Here is a 22,071-nt window from a genome sequence, read left to right on the forward strand (position 1 = left end):
ATTGTAGTGCTCTATAGCAGCCGCTTTCACATTGTTATTGGTTGTGAAATGATTTATAACATATTTTTCTAACACCTTTTTTAGTTTTCTGTTTAGAAACTCTTTACCATTATCAGTTTGTAGCTTCAGTGGCACAGCACCCTGCTGGAATATTTTTTCAAAAGCGTTAGCGACTGCTGCGGCGTTCTTAGTGGTCTGACTTTCAGCCCAGGCCCTCTTACTGAATATATCGATGACTGTTAATATGTATTTACAGGTTGAGTATCCCTTATCTAAAATGCTTGGGACCAGAGGTATTTTGGATATCGGATTTTTCCGTATTTTGGAATAATTGCATACCATAATGAGATATCATGGTGATGGGACCTAAATCTAAGCACAGTATGCATTTCTGTTTTATATACACCTTATACACACAGCCTGAAGGTCATTTTAGCCAATATTTTTTATAACCTTGTGCATTAAACAAAGTGTGTCTACATTCACACAATTCATTTATGTTTCATATACACCTTATATACACAGCCTAAAGGTCATTTAATACAATATTTTTAATAACTTTGTGTATTAAACAAAGTTTGTGTACATTGAGCCATCAAAAAACAAAGGTTTCACTATCTCCCTCTCACTCAAAAAAGTACGTATTTCAGAATATTCCGTATTTTGGAATATTTGGATATGGGATACTCAACCTGTAATACCATTGTTGTATTTTGACAGATCTATCAGCGAAACCAAATCACATTGCCACTGTTGATTTACTCCCGATACACAAATCCTGTTCCTTTTACAGTTTTTTCTTGCCTGTTTGTGCAACGTGTATGCATCTTGTTCTTGTAACCAATGTAACTTATGTCGGATCTTTTAAATTTATTTTTAACCGACCCATAATATTTATCAATGCTGCTAAAACTACCTGGTTTTAACACTGTGTAATATGCATCTTTCAGCCGCTTGATTTGACGGGCTGCGTTGCGTGACATTCTGCAACTGGTGTTACGTGACATTCTTTTCAAAGCCATTATCGTTTAATACAGTTTAATATCGAACTCTATAAATTTTATATCAAATTTTATATAAAAGCGATATCAAACACAATAATTTAATATTAAAGGGGGCGTACCCCAGGAGAAAGGGGGTGTGGTACCTCTCACTTTGACGGAAAGCTGCTCTATATCTACTACTGAAGAAATTATAGCAATTGAAAAAGCCAACATGGCTAGAAATTTGCATTAAAAAATATAGTCCTAGCAACAAACAGCTGCCAGTGGTGATTTTTACATAACAGAACCCAGTACTGTGGTGCCCCCATCTACTGGCAAAATTCAATTTGTAATCATAACAAAAAATATGTTTTGAACCACCAGCCATAGGATACTTTTTTGAAAACTGAGGTAGATTCTGGACACAAACCCAAACATACACAGCACGCTAGGAAGAGGAAGATGGATCAAGTCTACAGGAAAATATTTCACATGCTACAAAACAAAAAACAATACAACAGAACACTTTCATCATGAGGGAGTTGTCCATTCTGGCCACACAAGCCAAAAACAAAATACATTAAGGCAACATGTCAAACATGGGTGCTGGGCATCTGGAGAGACATTACTTTCTCTTCTTTTCCCCGCCTGATGTTGTTGGTCATGGCTCGGTCTACGAAGTGACCTTCGAGGGCCCTGCCCAGTGGGATCTTCTTCCTGGGCAGGGGGAGGGGAGGGAGCAGGTGTGGCTGGCTCCCTGCTACTGTGGGCAAGGTGACCAGCGATGTCCTGGAGCCCTTGCACAACAGAGCTGGTGAGTTGTTGGAATGAGGAGGCGAGTTCGGCTTGTCCCTGCCTGAGCTCTGCCAGACCTTGGCAGGGTTGAGCTACACCTTGCCCAACACAGGTTGTGTGTTCAGTGAGCCGGACAGGTATCTGGCCTACCTCCGGGATCATCCTGTCCTGAAATTGTGTCAGTTTCTCACCATAACTGGCAATTTCAGACAGGGATAGAAGAGGGTTGGGTGGGGGGGGTCAGTTGGAATCTGGACCGGTGAAATCTGGGGACCCACACTGGCGGACTCACTAGGTCCCCCAACCTCAGCCTCAGCCAGATAACCCTCCTCTGACTCTACCTGCTCACCTTCCTGTACTGTGTTGTGTTAAAAGCAAATAGAAAAATGAGACAAAAAATTACACAAATAACATGAAAAAGTCAGAACTTGAAAATCATTTTTTTTTGTAAAAAAAAAAGTGTGTTAATTTACCTGGCAAGTCATGTAGATTAACAATTTCAGGCAGGTCCGTGTCCATATGAGACATTGGGCATGAAATTGGATGCCAATATACACTTACCATCTTCTAACTTCCTGTGGGGTGCGGACAATTGAGCCGACTTAATTTACAGAAAGTTTAATGTCCCTCCAGATGCGATCTTTGGTTGCAGCACCCATGTTTTTGCTGCCTCGATCTATTTTGTCCATGGCTTGTGTGACCAGAACTCTAAGCTCCCTCTTAGAAAATGTGGGCTGTCTATTTCATTTTTTGACTGTAGCCTGTGAGGTATCATCCTGTACCTCCTCACCATTTTCCTTTTCACTTGCTGGTTGTGTCATTTGAGTTTGTGATCGTAGTCCAGAATCTACCTCAGTTTCCCCAGTAGCTGTGTCTGGCAGGGGACTCACAACATACCCCTGTGTATCAGAAGATGGGGTTGCCCCAGTACTGGGTCCTGCTCTTTCAACAGCACCACTGGCAGTTTGTAGCATCTGATTCCATAGCGCTAATCTGCGATATGTCAATGCTGTCATCTGCTGCTGCAGCATCTCCAACTCTGCAGCTATTTCCTCAGGTGTAGCAATGTTGCTGGAGGCATGTGTGTTGGCACAGCTGTCTGGCGATTTATAGCTGAGTGTGTTTCCATTGTGGTAATTCGCACAGGTGCGCCAATTATGCTAATTTTTCCAGTAATTGCAGTACTATTTAAAGGCCTTGCATGCAGCCTGAGTGCGTGGGTGCATGGTATGACACAATACAGACAAGGCGGATGTGTTGGGAAGAATATTTACGAGTGAGTTATTTAGCAGTATATTGCATACTAATGTGCGTTTTCTAGCTTGCAAATTTTAATTTGTTGCTTTGCGGATGCCTTGTTTTAATCAACTTTAAGAATTTTTGTAAGTTAGTCAGTATATATCAGCAAATGGTATCTAGAAGGTAGTACTGTTTTTTTTATTTTTAGTTTTTTTAGGTTATTCTCTGTGTATACATGTAGTAACTAATAGTTGTGTAACATGTAATTCGCAGCGTTACCGTTCTAGGGGTGACAGTGTGTTTCCTCCTATTCTGAGGGAAAGTTGCCATTTTTTTTCCTTTCTTGAAGTTTTTTTTCCCCTTTTCAGAGCAGGTAAGTGGTTTGTCCGTGGGTGGGATGGTGTTCTAGGGGTGACAGTGTGTTTGCTCCTGTTAGCATTGTTTTTAGTGTTTTTTTTTTCTTAATGTCAAAAGTTGGTGTGCCAAAGTATGCAGTTTGTTGTGTTATTCCTTTGCGGGTTTTTTATTTTTTGTTTGTAAGTTACATGTCGTTCCCATTGTTTTTCTAATTTTTTTTTTCTTTTAAATATTCTGGGTTTGTTGGTTGTCTTTCTTTAATTTATTTTAGATTGTTTTTCATCAATGTTGTAGGTACGTAGGTAAATGTGGTTTAATGCTTTTTTTTGTTTATTTGTTCCGGCTTTTCATCAGGAAGCTATGGAGTACGCTCCTGCAGTAAGTGTTTGACCTGCCATATACATAATTGTTTATTTACCAATTTGTGTTGTTAATGGATGGTGTGTTTTAATGTTTCCTACCTTCATTTGAAGTTGGTGATGTCCGTATATGTTGGTGCGGAAGCAATCCCACCCCAACAGGCGGAAGCCCTCCCACCAAAACTGGCTCCTCATCCTTCACGGCAATGGAGGCGTGCAAGGCCACCAATTTCCAGAACCCGTGTCACCCTTTTTGGGATGATTGATGATGTAGTATTGCGCAGATACAGGCTGCCACCTCATCTAATCCTAGACACTCTCTCCATAATAGAGAGTGATCTAGAACAATCCATTAGGTATCCTACAGTAATAACAGCATTGACACAATTCCTTGCTGTATTACATTTTTTGGCCACAGCATCATACCAGCATGTAGTTGGTGACCTGGTTGGCATGTCGCAGGGCCAGTTCAGTAAGGTCCTGCGGCGTGTCAGCCAAGTATTTATCTGACGAGTAAAGCAATTTTTATCAATGCCTTTGGATGCTGGTGCCCTGGCTGTGGTGAAGCGACAATTTCAGGAAGGGGGTAGTCGCTTCACACACGTTATTGGGGTTGTGGATGGGACACATGTTGCCATAGTTGCACCAAGGCATAATGAAGAAATCTATAGGAACAGGAAACTGTTCCACTCTCTGAATGTGATGGTTGTTTGTGGCCCATCCCTCCAGATCCTGTCCCTGAATGCTAAGTTCCCCAGGAACTCCCATGATGATCATGTCATTTCACAATCAGGGATATGGCAAATATTAAGAATGATGTAAGGCCAAGACATGTGGATATTGGATCAGTGTTGTTTTAGGTGTTTTTGATCATGCAAGTCTTTTTTTAGGTTTTAATTGTGCTTATCTCCTTTTTCTCTTCTCATATTCGAAAACCGTAGATCGTTGATATCCTTGCACCCCCTGGCTCATGACTCCTTACAGCAAACCTAGGCAAAGACCAAAGTCGGCATTTAAATCCGCGCTTACTGCCACTAGGCAGCTGGTGGAGCACACAATTGGGGTTCTTAAAGGGAGTTTTCGTGTGCTAAACCGCCCCGGTGGGGACAGCATGTATTCGCCAGAGATGTTGAGTAAAATTGTGGTCCTGTGCGCTATTCTACATAACATTGCTGTAAGGAGTCGCGTAGAGCTTCCCCACATGCAGTAATTGCCGGATGAGGATCCAGGGGTTGGACGGGCCTTCCGCGGGGGGGAGTGCTAACCAGCATGGTCATGCCGTAAGGGCTCAAATTGTGCGGGATTATTTCAGGTATGTTTATGTTATGTTTTTGTTTAGTTTTTTTCCAATCTGTCTGTACGTGTTTTTTTTTTTTTTGTTGGACTGATGGCATTTAGCTGTCTTGGTAAAGTTCTGAGTGTGTTGCTAGTGTTTTGTGAGTATTTTATAGTGTCTGAGTACATAATTTATCTTTAATGTTCTCCTTATCATGTTTGTTGTATAATATTGTTTTATACAATGGTATTACGGTTTCATTCTTATTTATTTGATTTTTTTGTGTAACTGTGTTATTAACCAACAATAACAGCAGCCTTTTTTCTATTGTTTTTGTATGTTTGGCTTGTGCATCTCTTTACCATACAAATGCCACAACATCTGTTCCTACAAAAAAACAATTTTGTGACTTTGTGTAGCTGATTGTTCCAGCAAAATGTGGTGAGTAAACTGAAGAAATAACTTTTTTGTGCTTTTCCTGATCCCATAAAAAACGATCTATCTATATGTGTGTGTGTGTGTGTGTGTGTGTGTGTGTGTGTGTGTATCTGTCTTTCATTTTCTCTCTCTCTGTCTGTCTCTCTCTCTCTCTCTCTCTCTCTCTATATATATATATATATATATATATAGAGAGAGAGAGAAAAAGAGGGGGAGAGGTACAGCGCCACTTGTGAAGTACGATCTCAGTAAAAAGTATTATACTAAATAATCTAAAATGAGATTAAGATTACATAAAAATTACCATAAGAAAAGACACATGACCTCATTAAAGGTGTCTGCCGGGCCCTAAGAATGTAGTGCCGGTACCGTACCGCTGGACGTATGGAAAGCTGAAGAGATAGGGTTCGGCGCTCAGTGTTGCTAAGAAATGGTAAATTTAAAAGCCAAAAAATATATATATGTATAAAACTTAAAAAAATGTTTTTAATATATATGAGTAAGAATTTTTTTTTACACAAAGTACATAAAAACATAAAAGAATGGACCAAGTAAATATTACAAGGATAAGGAGATCAACTTAGCTTAAAAAACAGCAGGGGATTAGTGCAGGAAACCCAATGCATTTCGTCTCATCAGACTTCTTCAAATGGTAGGGATATAATGAGCTTTCCTGTCTATTTATAGCCAGAGTACCTGGTAAAGGGGAAGCTCATCATTAGATGAGCTAGACATGTCTAGCTCATCTAATTTCATTGCACTGAAAAGTATTTGAAAAGCCTTAATCGCATCATGTGACCAACAGTGATGTCACAAATCTGGGTCACTCCAGATGTGAATGAATCCCAGCATGGTGTGGTACACTTTGAACATGTTTTATAATTTAAAAATACATTGCTGAACATGCTTGTGTGTTGGTCTGCTACTATTTTTTCATTACAAGAACCATGATGTAGTGACTTTGCCATTAAAGTGTGCTTTGTGGCTTGCTTGTGTAATATGTAATGTGAGTAAGTTAGTCATTTTTTTTTTTTGCTCTTCATTTCAGCTGGTGCAGTTGGAGATCCCACAAGCCTGCCTGGCATCCTGGCCAGCTTAAAGGGGAACTTGCGGGCCATGCTGGCCGATGTTGAGCGTCTTCAACAATTTTTTTAAAGTTTACATTTTTTTATGTTTAACAAAAAATAAAACATTTTTTTTATGTTCACCAATAAAACATTTTGTTTACAGTTAAGCGGTTGTTGTGTTTATTAATGCAATAAATGAACAGCATATTGCCTAGCAGAAATTGGTTACCTTAAAAAAATCACACATCAAATTTAAGATTAGTAATTTTATAAAAAATTTTAAGCAAAAAAAATTACAGTAGCTTATTGTTTAGTAATTCATGTGAACATATTTAGTCACACCCTACACCTCCACACAAATAGCTGCAAATTAACATTAGGCCAGGCAAAGTTTACACATCTATTTCACTTATTTAAAAAAAAAAAACATGGTAATGGTCAATTATGCCTACGAAGTGTTCTGCAGGTATTCTTTGAAGACTTAATTGGTCATGAACATAATCATTCATTACACTAATTGGAATCGTAATTGAGGAAGGCTTGTTGAGTTTGAATTGAAAGGTGTAACATAACTTGAAAAAAACACATTGGCCCTCATTCCGAGTCGTTCGCTCGTTAAATTTCTTCGCATCGCAGCGTTTTTCTGCTTAGTGCGCATGCGCAATGGTCGCACTGCGACTGCGCCAAGTAAATTTGCTATGAAGATAGTATTTTTACTCACGGCTTTTTCTTCGCTCCGGCGATCGTAGTGTGATTGACAGGAAATGGGTGTTACTGGGCGGAAACCCGGCGTTTTATGGGCGTGTGGATAAAAACGCTACAGTTTCCGGAAAAAAACGCAGGAGTGGCCGGAGAAACGGGGGAGTGTCTGAGCAAATGCTGGGAGTGTTTGTGACGTCAAACCAGGAACGACAAGCACTGAACTGATCGCAGATGCCGAGTAAGTGTGAAGCTACTCTGAAACTGCTAAGTAGTTTGTAATCGCAATATTGCGAATACTTCGTTCGCAATTTTAAGATGCTAAGATACACTCCCAGTAGGCGGCGGCTTAGTGTGAGCAACTCTGCTAAATTTGCCTTGCGAGCGATCAACTCGGAATGAGGGCCATTGCTGTGCGTTTTTTAGCAAAAGCGTGTGCAATTTTAAGAAGAATGTGTAAATCTACGAGAAGTTTGGATTTATAAGATGAGGTTTGTGGTAATGCAATTGGATTGCATTAGTGCAATGTCATTTGGCATACACCTTCTTGTGTAATACTGCATATGAAATAGCAAACATACGTTGGGGGCGTATATTCGCTATTGTGCAACGTTTTCGCAATATTGCGTATATCTTGTGCGAACTAAAAAAATAGCGAACAACTCGGAATATCCACTCACAGCACTCCCATGGAAGCCTTTACTTTCCTTCCCAAGCACTCACCACCTTTAATAACTACATTACAGCCCCCCTGCCTCTCAAATGCACACCACCCAGCACTCGCCCTCTTTCCATGCCCACGTCAAAGTACCCATCCCCATTTTTCTGTCCAGCTATCACAGACCTCTCCCCTCACTATCCACCCAACACAGCACCCCCCTACAATGTCCATCTCACATCACTTCATAACCCTTCCAATGTCCACCTCACAGCATCTCCCTTCAATGCAATTTCCCCCTTCAACAACCTCCACACATCAACCCCTTACTCAGAACACCTCAGTGTCCACCCCACAGCACTCTTTCTCTCCCCCACACAGTCCACAGCAATCTCCCTGGATCCTCCAATAACCACCCCTCAGCAGCACAAACTTACCTGCTCTACTTTTGCCTAGTCTCCTGTGGCTCCTCAGCTCTTCTTGTCTGATGATGGCAAGCTCCACAGCAGTGGCACGCAGCAGCCCAATGCACATGCATAGTCACAGCTGACTGTCAGTGAGGGAGGAGCTCAGGGGAAGTAGAGCTGCCTGGCTATCTTATCTTTTTGTGTTATAGTGCAGAGCTGCCAGGCAGGGAACATCCTCTCTAACTACCTCCTTCCTGCCTCCCACAGCTGGCCATGTGCAAGCAGAGCATGGATACAGGTGGCCCAGGAGCTAAGATGGCACCATGTCCCCCATCCCAGCCCACCACTGGCTGCATTTAACCTATAAAAGTAGATGCCAGTACTGTAATTGATCTGACTTAATAATATGTTAATTCATTGACCACAAGAGGTCAATAACGAACACCCAACAGAATGGTTTCCGATACTGCAGCCAGACTCATTACGGGTATGTGCTATAAGGCTCCTTTTGATTAATTCATGTCTATATTCTGCAAAGAGCAACTTCATGTCCCTCAGTAAAGGGTTTTTATTTTTACCCTTTGCTCTCCTTCAGGAGAGAAGAGAAGAAGAATCCAAATGGATTTAGGCGATGAATGAAATTGAAACCCAGGGATTTGGGCAAGTTGTTTATTTCAAATGAAAGAGTTACACAGTAATGGGTTTAGTAATATTATCACTGGGCTGCGTTTTTTGCTGTCCTGTGATCAGATTGTCAGCACCTACAGGGGAGTGTATTTTTGCTATTCAAGAGTGTGAAACTATGTGTACGCAGAGCTGCTAAAATTCTGTGTGTGCAGACTCTGCACAGCCCAGGACTTACTCTACCAGTGCGATTGGGGCCAGAGCTGACATCAGAAACCCTCACTGAAAATGATTAGGAATGCCTGCGTTATCTAGAACACTCCCAGAAAACGGTCAGTTATCACCCAAAAAATGTTTTCTCCTGTCAATTACCTTGCGAACGCCCATGTGAATGGATTTTTTTGCAACTTATTGTCTCTGTCCGATGATCCCCGTTATTGTTGTCCGACGTGCATGCGCATTCCAGCGCATACGCATGTGCAGTTAGGATCTGATCGCCCACTGTGCAAAAACGCACAGTAGCGATCTGATCTGAATCACACCCAATGGCATGAGCTGTACAACAGATATTTCTTTCATCCCAGGATAAATGACTCCCAGTGTAAAGCATTTGGAATAGGTTACTGAGTACTGACACTGGGTTTACAGTACACTTGATAGATGTTTTGGAAAATATGTTTTCTTACCTGTTTCCTTCTAGGCATTTAATATATGGCATTATGTGAGACCAATCAAATGCTCCGGTACGTGTGTTAATCCATTTGCTCAGCTCCATAATACATTGCTCAGAGACCTTCAGCACAAGGATCTGGTTGAAATATCCACTGGCTGTATATAGATGATGAATGTAGGATCCAAAACTGATGTCAATCAAAAGGTCTCCCTTAATGTGACCTGCAATGAAAGATCCCAGTGATTACAGAGTGCAAAATACTGTAATATGTAGCATCTACAGTACTCTACTATGCATCATTCTGTAATGTCCTGTTACAGGTAGAGATGTGCGGGTTCGGATTGGATCAAGTTTGGATTTATCCAGATTTATCTTGTTGGTTATCCAAAAGAAGAGAGAACCCGTACATCCCTAGATACAGGTAAGCCTCTTCCTCACAGCACACCTATGTATGAGGTAAGTAAGTTCTTCTTTGATCAGCATTTCCAGTAACTGGGGCCACTTTAACCAGCATAAACACATAGACATTTATACCCCTTTTACAGTGACAATTTTATCCTGGGATTTTGCACGTGAACACACATTTTTGTCAGTGTAAAAGGGTACACTTTCAATTTCCCGGGATGAGCATCCCAGGATCTCAACCCAGGTCTCGACCTGGCTTGAATCTGGGACCATCCCGAGAAGCTGTGCAGTGTAAATGGGTATACCGTGTAAAGGTGACCCAGCACCCTTCTCTGCATAGGAGGAGGCAGTGCTTGGAGAAGATTATCTCCAAGCACCGCCTCCGGGAGAGTCAGCGTTGACGTCACCGACTAGCTAATGTAAAAGGGTCATTCCCGGGAATGTGTCCTGGGAAATATCTGGGACACATTCCCGGGAATGACCAGAGCCTGTGAGTGTAAAAGGGGTATAACAGACCTCAGAAGTGTCATAAAGCAGTCTGAGGGCTGCATAAGCTAGAATCCACATAAGTGCCCTGGTTTTTGTGACTATTGTTAAGGACAGGGCAGTGCTAGCATTAGTGATGTCATTTTTAAGTCAGGTGCCTTTGTCTGCCTATAAGTGAACTTGTAGGAGGAGTTGTTAGATTAGTACTTATAGGCAGGTCTGGGAGCCATCTTTCTCTTTGTCATTTGGAAGCAGTGAGTATATGTGCCTTCACTGTGTTGCATATTTAGGGCATATTATTTTTCCCATTACTCTCTCTTTCCACTTGTTCCCCTTTCATCGTGTGCCCTTTCATTGTGTGCTTCCCTCATTTGCCTCCTACCTACAATGCCCCGTCCTCATATGTCTGCGCGCCCCCTGCCCCCACGCCAGGCCGAGTCCACCCGCTTACCGCTGCGGGATATCGTTGGCCTTGTGTCCGGGTGGTCCCCTCCTCCCCTGCCTTGCTTGATGCACCTGCCAGGTCTCGGCTGCGGCCTGCCACTGGTTTCCACTCCCCCTCTAGCGACCGTGGCGGCTGGTGGTGGGCGTGGCTCAGCGGTCTTGCATGCCGTGGATGGGGCTCCACTGGATCTGGTGCTGCCCCTGGCTTTATCTCCCACCGCATGCCTGGCCGACGCATTGCGTGGTGCTGCAGGCGATGCAGTCCCTCCCATGTGCAGGTTGGTGGGCTCCCCTGCGGTTGACTGGGGTTTAGGTGGGATTCTTTCATTCCCCACTCTGGGTCAGGGTATAGCACAGGATTCAGTTGCTGGGCTGCCACTTGGTACTAGTGGTGTGTCCAGCATGCTGTTTTCCCATACTGGCGCGATCAGTTTCTACTGACCAGCACTTCTTAGGGGTTCTTCTGGGGTTGCTTTCAGATTCCCAGTAGCCGACCTGTACTGACGTGATGGGGTCCTGCACCACAGACCCATACCTAGTATTAGGGACCCCCAGTGATGGAGATGTCTTGCTGATCGGCCTGGGGGCTTAACCCTATATCTGCAGATATAAGCAGCTAAGATCTCCGTATTATTGGATTACTATGTAGTATTATTTTTCACTCAGTGTGCATTAGGGAACACAAATTGTTTTTTTCTTACACAGAATTACCCCTCCCTTTTAGCACCTGAGTGACATCACAATCTGATTGATCAGCTTGCCACTATATGTGCATATATTCATACAACACATAAATTACACTTAGACAAAACATGTCCAGCACTAGACTTGTATTATATTGTATTTATATAATAGAATGTAAAACCAGATATATTTGTATTATTGGGCAGGAACAAACTAATTATATCATGCTTAGTGTCAAAATGGTCAGAAGGATGTGTGGATTAATTTGATAGCTATGGGTAAATTGTAGCACATTGCGATGATTGGTTGTGAACAAATGTATGAAACATAAAGTCATTCTTATGAGAACAAATAACTTCCTGAGAAAGCATGTTGGCCGAATCCCAGTGATTAAGCCCTGTATCTGCATCTTCAAACTGGACATTGCTTACATACAGTATTAACTGACAAATAACACACAATGGGGCAGATGTATTAACCTGGAGAAGGCATAAGGAAGTGATAAACCAGTGATATGTGCAAGGTGATAAAGGCACCAGCCAATCAGCTCCAATATGTAAATTAACAGTTAGGATCTGATTGGCTGGTGACTTTATCACCTACCACATATCACTGGTTTATCATTTCCTTATCCCTTCTCCAGGTTAATACATCTGCCCCAATGAGTGAGAAACCTCCCTCTCCTGGGCCAATGGAGGAGACCGAAACCAATAACCTGTTAACGCCCACTGTTTTATATATGCAGTTTTTAAGGCATAGTTAGGTAGTTGCTTCCTGTGAAGAAGACATGGAGGAATGTTCTATGGGATAGGGTGTTGTATACTGGCTGTATCTGTTTATTTTGTAACTGTCATTCTGTACCACTTACCTAGGCTTATACATGTTATACTGAATGGTATACTGTGCATATGTTATTTTGTATGCATAACCTTTTAATATCAAATATATATATATATATATATATATATATATATATCTGAGCGTTGAACCTCAATATACCATGTGTGTGAATACTTGCTTTCTCTTAAGGGACATAATGTTGTGATGTTCAGTGCACTATATCATATATGGTAATAAGATGCTGGTATGTAAATGTTTATTTAAAATAATGGAAATTATCAGTTGGGGGCTCGCAGCCAGGATATCACATACTTAATGATTAGCAGTACAGACGTGTTGTGGGCTACCGGCTAAGGATGGTCACAGCTAATGCTCATGAACCACATCTATTTTTGGTGCTATCAGTAAGGCGCTGATATGACTCAAGGGACAATAGATTTCTTTGTTGCTTGTGAGGGCGACAAAAACACACAATACAAGAATTGTTACAGTGTACTCTATATTGTTGCTAACGAGGTTCAATAAGTCATATTGTGTTTGATTCAGATTGGATTGTTTATCTGTTAATTAAATTTAAAGAGCGTTTAAAAGTTGGTGCATGTATCTAACTCACATTGTACAGATTTAGCTTGGTTACCATACTGCATCCTATTCGCATAGTGCTAACACAGTCCTGAAGTAACAAAGCTTCCTTTGCGCTGAAAAAGATGTACCGTGTGGAAACTTTGTTACCATGCAGTGGGAATTGTCCATCAGGGCGACTTCCGGTGCTTGTATAATTTGGGATTTACTTGTGAAAAAAGATAGAGCTAGTGTTTGTGGAACTGGCTGCATGGCTTGGACTCCATTTCGTGTCCAAGCACAAGGCTTGGAGGTTGGGGAGCAGTGGCCATTTTAGGTCTAATGTAGTAACATCTGCACAACCTGCATTGGTCTTATCAAAACCAACATCATTTAAAGCCACTACTTACCCAACTAGCTAATAGCTGACTTTCAGCTGTTCCTGAAAGCCATTGTTAAACAACCTGTAGCCTTTGTCACAAGTAAACAATATATATGTACAAGTCCATCACATTTAAAAGCTACCAATGATTTTAACTAACCCATGCCATAGTTGATTATAAATAGTGTTTTTTTAGCTCTAGTGAGATTAATAGTGAGATTAATACTTAGCTTGATGTAAGAAAAATACATTCAGATAAGAAAGTAAGCATGATTTGTCTTAGAATTGGAAGATACTGAGTGTGTAAGATGAGCCCTTTAACCTAGAAAATTGAAATTTTAATTAACTTATTCAACTACTCTGAAACAGGAGTAGAGTATGTAGACATCTGTTGAGATGCAATTTAGGCTGCTGTGGAAACTACATTTAGTATATGTGTATTAATATATATGCTGTGTGAGGGTTTCATAGAGTAATAAATTAGTGTGTGTGTGTGTGTGTGTGTGTGTGTATGTATGTATATATATATATGTTATATTATTATTATTATTATTATTATTATTATTATATGGATATATGTATATTTATATCATTGTAGGTTCTGCAAGGTAGCTATCCAATCTGAATCATAGCATTTAAATTATAGTCAATAGCCATATTGAATTGAATTGTAATACCTCTAGGGGGATGTTATCAATCACTGGTAAATGATTCCTTTTTCTGTACAGAAAATATTGTGAATTTGTGTGGGTTGAAAGTGTGAGTGGATTGAACCCCAAAAAGCGGGATCCCGTCGGTGAGGCACTGAGTAAGCAGAGTCTTGGTGGTGTGGAGGTTAGCGACCTCACATATTTATTGGTATTGAGGCACGTGTTGTGTGTGATTTTAAAGGTAAGACGTGCGCCCGAGCGTGATTTTTGGTGTCACGCTCCAGCTTTGGAGCCCAGCTAGTGAATTCGACTCCCGTGATCGTAGGGCTTATAGATAACAAGTATCTATAAGCTGTTCGATTGGACCGCACATGTGGGTATGTGATACATGGTGCAACGTGATACTATTTACATAATTTTGTGCAATTGCGGCATGTGTTAGCATATGCATACACGATTTGTGTAAAGAGAAGGAATTTTTGCTAACTCTCTCAGGAAATATTGCTGGTGGAACTCCACTGGAAGGCTTGCTGATGTTTTCCAAGTGGAATTCCTGTGGAAAGAAACCAAAAATATCAGGCGTTTAACCTCCACTGAAAAAGGTGGGGAATTAATTTATTGCTGTTAATACTTCATACTTCCAGTGCTGAGGGGTCTGGTAGGGTCCTCACAGGGTACATGTGGAAATCACTACAGGAGTTGACCATGGTACTGTCCAGAGGAGACGGAGTGAGTGAAAAGTGCTCAGAGGACCTTTCACCGTCATCTTGCATTGGCCACTTAGTGCTTGTGTTTAAAAAGTCCACAAGGGGAGCTAAGTGTGCACGCGAGAGGCATTCAAGAGCCAGGGTTTAGGCTGAGGAGCAGGGTCCGAAAGGATCCGCTGGTTATATTAAGTTCAGGGGTCGAAAGGGTTCGCTGTTTATATTATGTGTAGGAAGTAAGTTCCGGTGGAAGTCAGCTAGATGGGGTGATCGATAAATTGTTTCTCACCCAGAATTCTAGTGGAACAAAATCCTAAGTAACATTAACAGGAAGCATGGTTGCTTACACGGAGGCTTTTAGTAATGATTGGGTAAAAATGACTATGAATGAGTAAATTTAAATTTCCAGTGATTGCTGGTTTTGATGCGGAGGTATTGCAGGTAGTATGAAAACAAATATGTTTATGTTATGCACACCAGTGCCTGCAGGAAAGTACTGGTGTCAGAACTGTTATGCACTCCAGTGTCTGCAGGAATGTACTGGTGTTTGAACTGTTATGCAAAACAAATGGACTCACAGACAAACTGGGGAATATGACATAACGTACACAGAAGGTGATAGGGTAACAAAATACACACAAAGTGAACAGAGAAGCCCAGAGGCTAAGGAACTGGGTATCTCCCTTGTATTAGAACTGCTCAGATGGAAAAAGCAAGATGTTGTGTTTTAATACGTAGAGAACCCGAAATGCTGTTGCTAAGGGCAACAGCAAAACCCTAAAGGGTTACCAACGGGTGTGGCAGTAAACTCCTTGGTCAGAGATGGAATGATAGACACAAGGAGAGTCTCCACAATCCTAATTCTCACTTGCAGTGCACAGGTTTTAGCTTACTGCCACTAAACTGACCCCTGACACCTAGCACAGTGAGACAGGATTAGACAGGCAAGTCTTAGAATACAGCCGCAAACTTGCTAAGTTCACAGAGTAGTAACAGAACCCCAGCAAGCTAAACGACTGACTCCAGTCTTACTGCTAGGTCTGGATTGGCAGAGTGTAATACCAAATCCCCAGGCCTATTTGCAGTAAGCAACAAACAAATACAAAGCTACACAGTACTGGCTAACTTTCATGAACTGACTAACCAACAAAGATTCAGCAGCATCTGCTTACTCTGAAAAGAGGCCTTATAAAGCAGGTGCTGTCCACGCCCCACTCAGACCTCACAGACTGTGAGCACAAAAACCAGCGCCGGATCCCCTGCCGTGCACAGAGCCAATAACCACTGCACAGCAAAAGACCAGAACCGGAGTATCAACTGCGCTCAGGTTACTCCGCTAGCACTTGTCTCCCGGTTGCCATGACGACGTGGCTGCACAGGGCAGGAGACCCTAACAGTACCCCCCCTCTGACGAGGGGTCAAAGAACCCCTACCACCGGGTTTATCGGGGAACTGCGAGAAGAAAGAGCGTATCAGTCTGGGGGCATGAAGATCACAACTGCGCACCCACGACCGCTCCTCCGGGCCATACCCCTTCCAGTGCACCAAAAATGACAGCCGACCCCGAACCACCTTGGAGTCAAGAATCCTTTCAACAACAAACTCCCTCTGGCCACGTATCAGAAGAGGGGAAGGTCTTCCACTGGAAGAAGGATTACTAATCGCCCGTTTTAAAAGGGAACAATGAAATGTTTTATTGATACCCAAAGAACGGGGCAGATCTAACTGAAATGCCACCGGATTGATAACCCTGGTGATCTTATAAGGGCCGATGAACCGGGGGCCTAACTTATGAGATGGCTGTCTCAACTTCAAATTCTTGGTAGACAACCAGACGAAGTCTCCTAATTTGAAGCTGCAGGGTCTTTTCCGCTTATCAAAAACCCTTTTGGTCACTAATGACACAGACACAAGGGCTTTCTTCACTTTCCGCCAAATACCTCTAAGGACCGAAACCACAGAGGAACCACCAGGCGTGGAGTCCAGGGGTTCAAAAGAATTGGCCTTAGGATGATGCCCATACACACAAAGGAAGGGAGAGATCCCTGTAGCAGAGTGAGCCGCATTGTTATAGGCAAACTCCGCCATGGACAGATGAGCAACCCAGTCAGTCTGACACTTGGAGACATAACACCTGAGGAACTGCTCCAAGGACTGGTTCACCCTTTCAGTCTGCCCATTAGACTGCGGATGGTAGCCTGACGACAAGCTGACAGAAATCTGGAGATCGGAACAAAATGCCCTCCAGAATTTGGCCACAAACTGGGATCCGCGGTCAGAGACCACATCAAGTGGCAACCCGTGGAGACGCACAACATGCAGCATAAATAATTCAGACAGGCGTCTGGCTGATGGCAGCCCAACCAGTGGAACGAAGTGCGCCATCTTCGAAAACCTGTCAACGACAACCCAGAGGGCTGTCATCCCCGAGGATTTGGGCAAGTCCACCACAAAATCCATTGAAATGTGGGTCCATGGCTTAGATGGAATAGAGAGTGGATGTAATGGGCCAACAGGAACCCCTCTAGGAGTCTTATTTCGGGCACAGATGTCACATGCCCGAACCCACTGATCCACATCCTTAGCCACCGAGGGCCACCACACCGCCCTAGATAGCAACTCCCGAGTTCTTGCAATACCCGGGTGACCTGCCGACTTCTTGGCATGGAATTCCAGGAACACTCGCTGTCTTAACCTAGGAGGCACAAACAAAAGACCTACCGGAAGGTCTGGAGGAGCCTGCTCCTGTGCTCTAAGGACTAATGATAAGAGGTCCTGGGTAATGCCCACTTTAATACATGATGGGGAAACAATGGGCAACGGCTCCTCGGTGGTCTCCTGGATTGGAGCAAAACTCCGCGAGAGCGCATCAGCCTTGATGTTTTTTGACCCAGGGCGATATGTTATCAAAAAATTAAAGCGAGCAAAAAACAAAGCCCATCGTGCCTGCCTGGCATTGAGACACTTCGCTGACTGTAAATATGCCAGATTCTTATGGTCAGTGACAATTGAGACCACAAACTTAGCCCCCTCAAGCCAGTGTCTCCACTCCTCGAGTGCATCCTTAATAGCCAACAATTCCCGGTTACCCACGTCATAATTCATCTCGGCAGGCGAAAATTTACGGGAAAAGTAAGCACAGGGATGAAGGCGATTATCAGACACTCCCATCTGAGAAAGCACTGCCCCAATACCCATCTCAGAGGCATCCACCTCCACCACAAAAGGACGCTCTGGATCTGGGTGTCGCAGCACCTTGGCCGAAACAAATGCCCTTTTGAGACGGGCAAAAGCCGCTTTAGCCTCACAAGACCAGTGAGCAACATCCGCCCCTTTCTTAGTGAGTGCCACCAAGGGCGCCACTATAGACGAAAATCCAGCGATAAATCGTCTATAAAAATTTGCAAAGCCCAGGAAACGCTGAAGCGCCTTCAAACTAGTGGGCTGCACCCAATCCAGGACTGCCTGTACCTTGGAACCCTCCATTTGGAAACCTTCTGGGGAGATAATATATCCTAGAAATGCGATTTGCTGAACTTCAAATTCGCACTTCTCCAGCTTCGCCCCAAGCCGGTGGTCTCTGAGTTTCTGGAGGACTAAGCGTACATGCTTCCGATGTTCCTCCAGGGAATGGGAGAAGATTAGGATGTCATCTAAGTATACAACTAAGAATCTATCCAAATATTCCCTGAGCACATCATTCATGAAATCCTGGAAGACTGCCGGGGCATTACAGAGCCCAAAAGGCATCACCAAATATTCATAATGCCCTGAGTGGGTATTAAAGGCAGTCTTCCATTCATCCCCATCTCTTATTCGGATTAGATTGTACGCACCGCGTAGGTCAATCTTAGAAAAAATGGTGGCAGTACGAAGCTGGTCAAACAAGACCGAAATGAGAGGCAGTGGGTATGAGTTTTTAATCGTGATACGGTTCAATTCCCTGAAGTCGATGCAGGGTCGCAACGAACCGTCCTTTTTACCCACGAAGAAGAACCCCGACCCAACTGGAGACTGTGAAGGTCTGATAAATCCCTTAGCCAAGTTCTCCTGAATGTACTCTGCCATAGCCTGAGTCTCAGGACGTGACAGGGAGTACAACCTGCTCTTGGGAAGCTTAGCATTTGGCAACAAATCAATGGCACAGTCATAGGGGCGATGGGGAGGTAGTACCTCTGCAACTTTTTTGGAGAACACGTCCGCAAAATCTGCATAACACCCTGGCAATCCTGGCAAACTTAGCTGCGAGAGCCTGACTGAAAGGCTCAAGCAACTCCTGAAACAATCAGTACCCCAACTAAGAATCTCCCCAGAGACCCAGTCAAATTGAGGATTGTGGGCCCTTAACCAGGGTAACCCCAACACCAATGGGGCAAAAGTACAGACAGTCACATAAAAAAACAATTTTTCAGAGTGTGTGGCTCCAATAAACAAAGAAATCTGGCTAGTGCAAGAGGTAATTTTACCTTGGGATAATGGTTCCCCGTTTAACCCACAAATCTCAATTTCCGATGCCAAGGGTACTAAGGGAACAGAGTGTTTCAGGGCGAATTGGCGGTCCATAAAAACCCCGTCGGCCCCACTGTCCACAAAGGCCTCAGTCTTGACAGTTTGACCGAGGATCTTCAAGGTCACCGGAATGATAAAAGTCTTCTTGGGAAATTCTGACTTCTGGCCTGACAGGATATTTCCCATCACCCTCAGGCCCTGAAGTTTTCCGGCTTTTCTGGGCATGATACTACCACATGACCTTTATTCCCACAGTACAAACACAACCCCTGCTGTCTCCTCCGCGTCTTCTCACGCGAGGAGAGGCGGGTAGCCCCAATCTGCATAGGCTCCTCAGAAAATTCCTCAGAGTCTGAGGTTCCCTTGGGAAGGAAGGAAATCTCAGTCTCCCTTTCAAGCCTACGCTCTCTCAGCCGTCTATCCACCCGGATGGATAACTGCATGAGCTGATCCAAGCTATCAGGCAAGGGATATTGTACCAGTTGGTCCTTTATCTGGTTAGAAAGACCTCTTCGGTACTGGTGTCTCAGGGCTGGGTCATTCCACTGGGTATCATGGGCCAACCTCCGAAACTCCGTACAGTAAACCTCAACTGGCCTTCGCCCTTGCTTAAGGATCGAAATCTGAGCCTCGGCTGAGGCCGTCTTGTCAGGGTCATCATACAACATGCCCAGTGCCGTAAAAAAAGCATCAACACTTTTAAGCGACGGACAGTCAGGCTGCAACCCATATGCCCAGACCTGTGGGTCTCCTTGTAGCAAGGAAATCACTATGCCCACCCGCTGAATCTCCGACCCAGAAGACTTAGGCCTAAGCCGGAAGTATAGCTTGCAGCTCTCCTTGAAACAAAAGAACTGCGAGCGATCTCCAGAAAAACGATCCGGGAGATTTACTTTCGGCTCCTTAACCCCTGCAGGTGCTGCTGCTGCGGGAGCTCCGCCAGCAGCCTGGGAGGTGTGCATTTTAATGGACAAATCATTAAATTGTCGAGTCAGGACCTGCACCTGATCGACCACCTGTTGCAACGTATTTTGAGGGGTATGCTCCATATTCCCACAAAATTTCAACAGGAGTATTGGGCTGCTGAATATGTTATGCACACCAGTGCCTGCAGGAAAGTACTGGTGTCAGAACTGTTATGCACTCCAGTGTCTGCAGGAATGTACTGGTGTTTGAACTGTTATGCAAAACAAATGGACTCATAGACAAACTGGGGAATATGACATAATGTACACAGAAGGTGATAGGGTAACAAAATACACACAAAGTGAACAGAGAAGCCCAGAGGCTAAGGAACTGGGTATCTCCCTTGTATTAGAACTGCTCAGATGGAAAAAGCAAGATGTTGTGTTTTAATACGTAGAGAACCCGAAATGCTGTTGCTAAGGGCAACAGCAAAACCCTAAAGGGTTACCAACGGGTGTGGCAGTAAACTCCTTGGTCAGAGATGGAATGATAGACACAAGGAGAGTCTCCACAATCCTAATTCTCACTTGCAGTGCACAGGTTTTAGCTTACTGCCACTAAACTGACCCCTGACACCTAGCACAGTGAGACAGGATTAGACAGGCAAGTCTTAGAATACAGCCGCAAACTTGCTAAGTTCACAGAGTAGTAACAGAACCCCAGCAAGCTAAACGACTGACTCCAGTCTTACTGCTAGGTCTGGATTGGCAGAGTGTAATACCAAATCCCCAGGCCTATTTGCAGTAAGCAACAAACAAATACAAAGCTACACAGTACTGGCTAACTTTCATGAACTGACTAACCAACAAAGATTCAGCAGCATCTGCTTACTCTGAAAAGAGGCCTTATAAAGCAGGTGCTGTCCACGCCCCACTCAGACCTCACAGACTGTGAGCACAAAAACCAGCGCCGGATCCCCTGCCGTGCACAGAGCCAATAACCACTGCACAGCAAAAGACCAGAACCGGAGTATCAACTGCGCTCAGGTTACTCCGCTAGCACTTGTCTCCCGGTTGCCATGACGACGTGGCTGCACAGGGCAGGAGACCCTAACAGTACCCCCCCTCTGACGAGGGGTCAAAGAACCCCTACCACCGGGTTTATCGGGGAACTGCGAGAAGAAAGAGCGTATCAGTCTGGGGGCATGAAGATCACAACTGCGCACCCACGACCGCTCCTCCGGGCCATACCCCTTCCAGTGCACCAAAAATGACAGCCGACCCCGAACCACCTTGGAGTCAAGAATCCTTTCAACAACAAACTCCCTCTGGCCACGTATCAGAAGAGGGGAAGGTCTTCCACTGGAAGAAGGATTACTAATCGCCCGTTTTAAAAGGGAACAATGAAATGTTTTATTGATACCCAAAGAACGGGGCAGATCTAACTGAAATGCCACCGGATTGATAACCCTGGTGATCTTATAAGGGCCGATGAACCGGGGGCCTAACTTATGAGATGGCTGTCTCAACTTCAAATTCTTGGTAGACAACCAGACGAAGTCTCCTAATTTGAAGCTGCAGGGTCTTTTCCGCTTATCAAAAACCCTTTTGGTCACTAATGACACAGACACAAGGGCTTTCTTCACTTTCCGCCAAATACCTCTAAGGACCGAAACCACAGAGGAACCACCAGGCGTGGAGTCCAGGGGTTCAAAAGAATTGGCCTTAGGATGATGCCCATACACACAAAGGAAGGGAGAGATCCCTGTAGCAGAGTGAGCCGCATTGTTATAGGCAAACTCCGCCATGGACAGATGAGCAACCCAGTCAGTCTGACACTTGGAGACATAACACCTGAGGAACTGCTCCAAGGACTGGTTCACCCTTTCAGTCTGCCCATTAGACTGCGGATGGTAGCCTGACGAC

General features: G+C 43.8%; 1 protein-coding gene across 1 annotated transcript in view; it reads right to left on the bottom strand.

The window, feature by feature from the left end:
• LOC134965645 (nicotinamide N-methyltransferase-like) overlaps positions 1-22,071 on the bottom strand; it is a 93,453-nt gene that overhangs the window by 55,145 nt on the left and 16,237 nt on the right. Inside the window, exon 2 of the mRNA XM_063941981.1 lies at positions 9,589-9,796. Coding sequence (XP_063798051.1) covers positions 9,589-9,796 — 208 coding nt within the window. The remainder of the gene's footprint in view (positions 1-9,588; positions 9,797-22,071) is intronic.

The sequence above is a fragment of the Pseudophryne corroboree genome, chromosome 10 (assembly GCF_028390025.1).
Source record: "Pseudophryne corroboree isolate aPseCor3 chromosome 10, aPseCor3.hap2, whole genome shotgun sequence".
Classification (NCBI taxonomy): Eukaryota; Metazoa; Chordata; class Amphibia; order Anura; family Myobatrachidae; genus Pseudophryne; species Pseudophryne corroboree.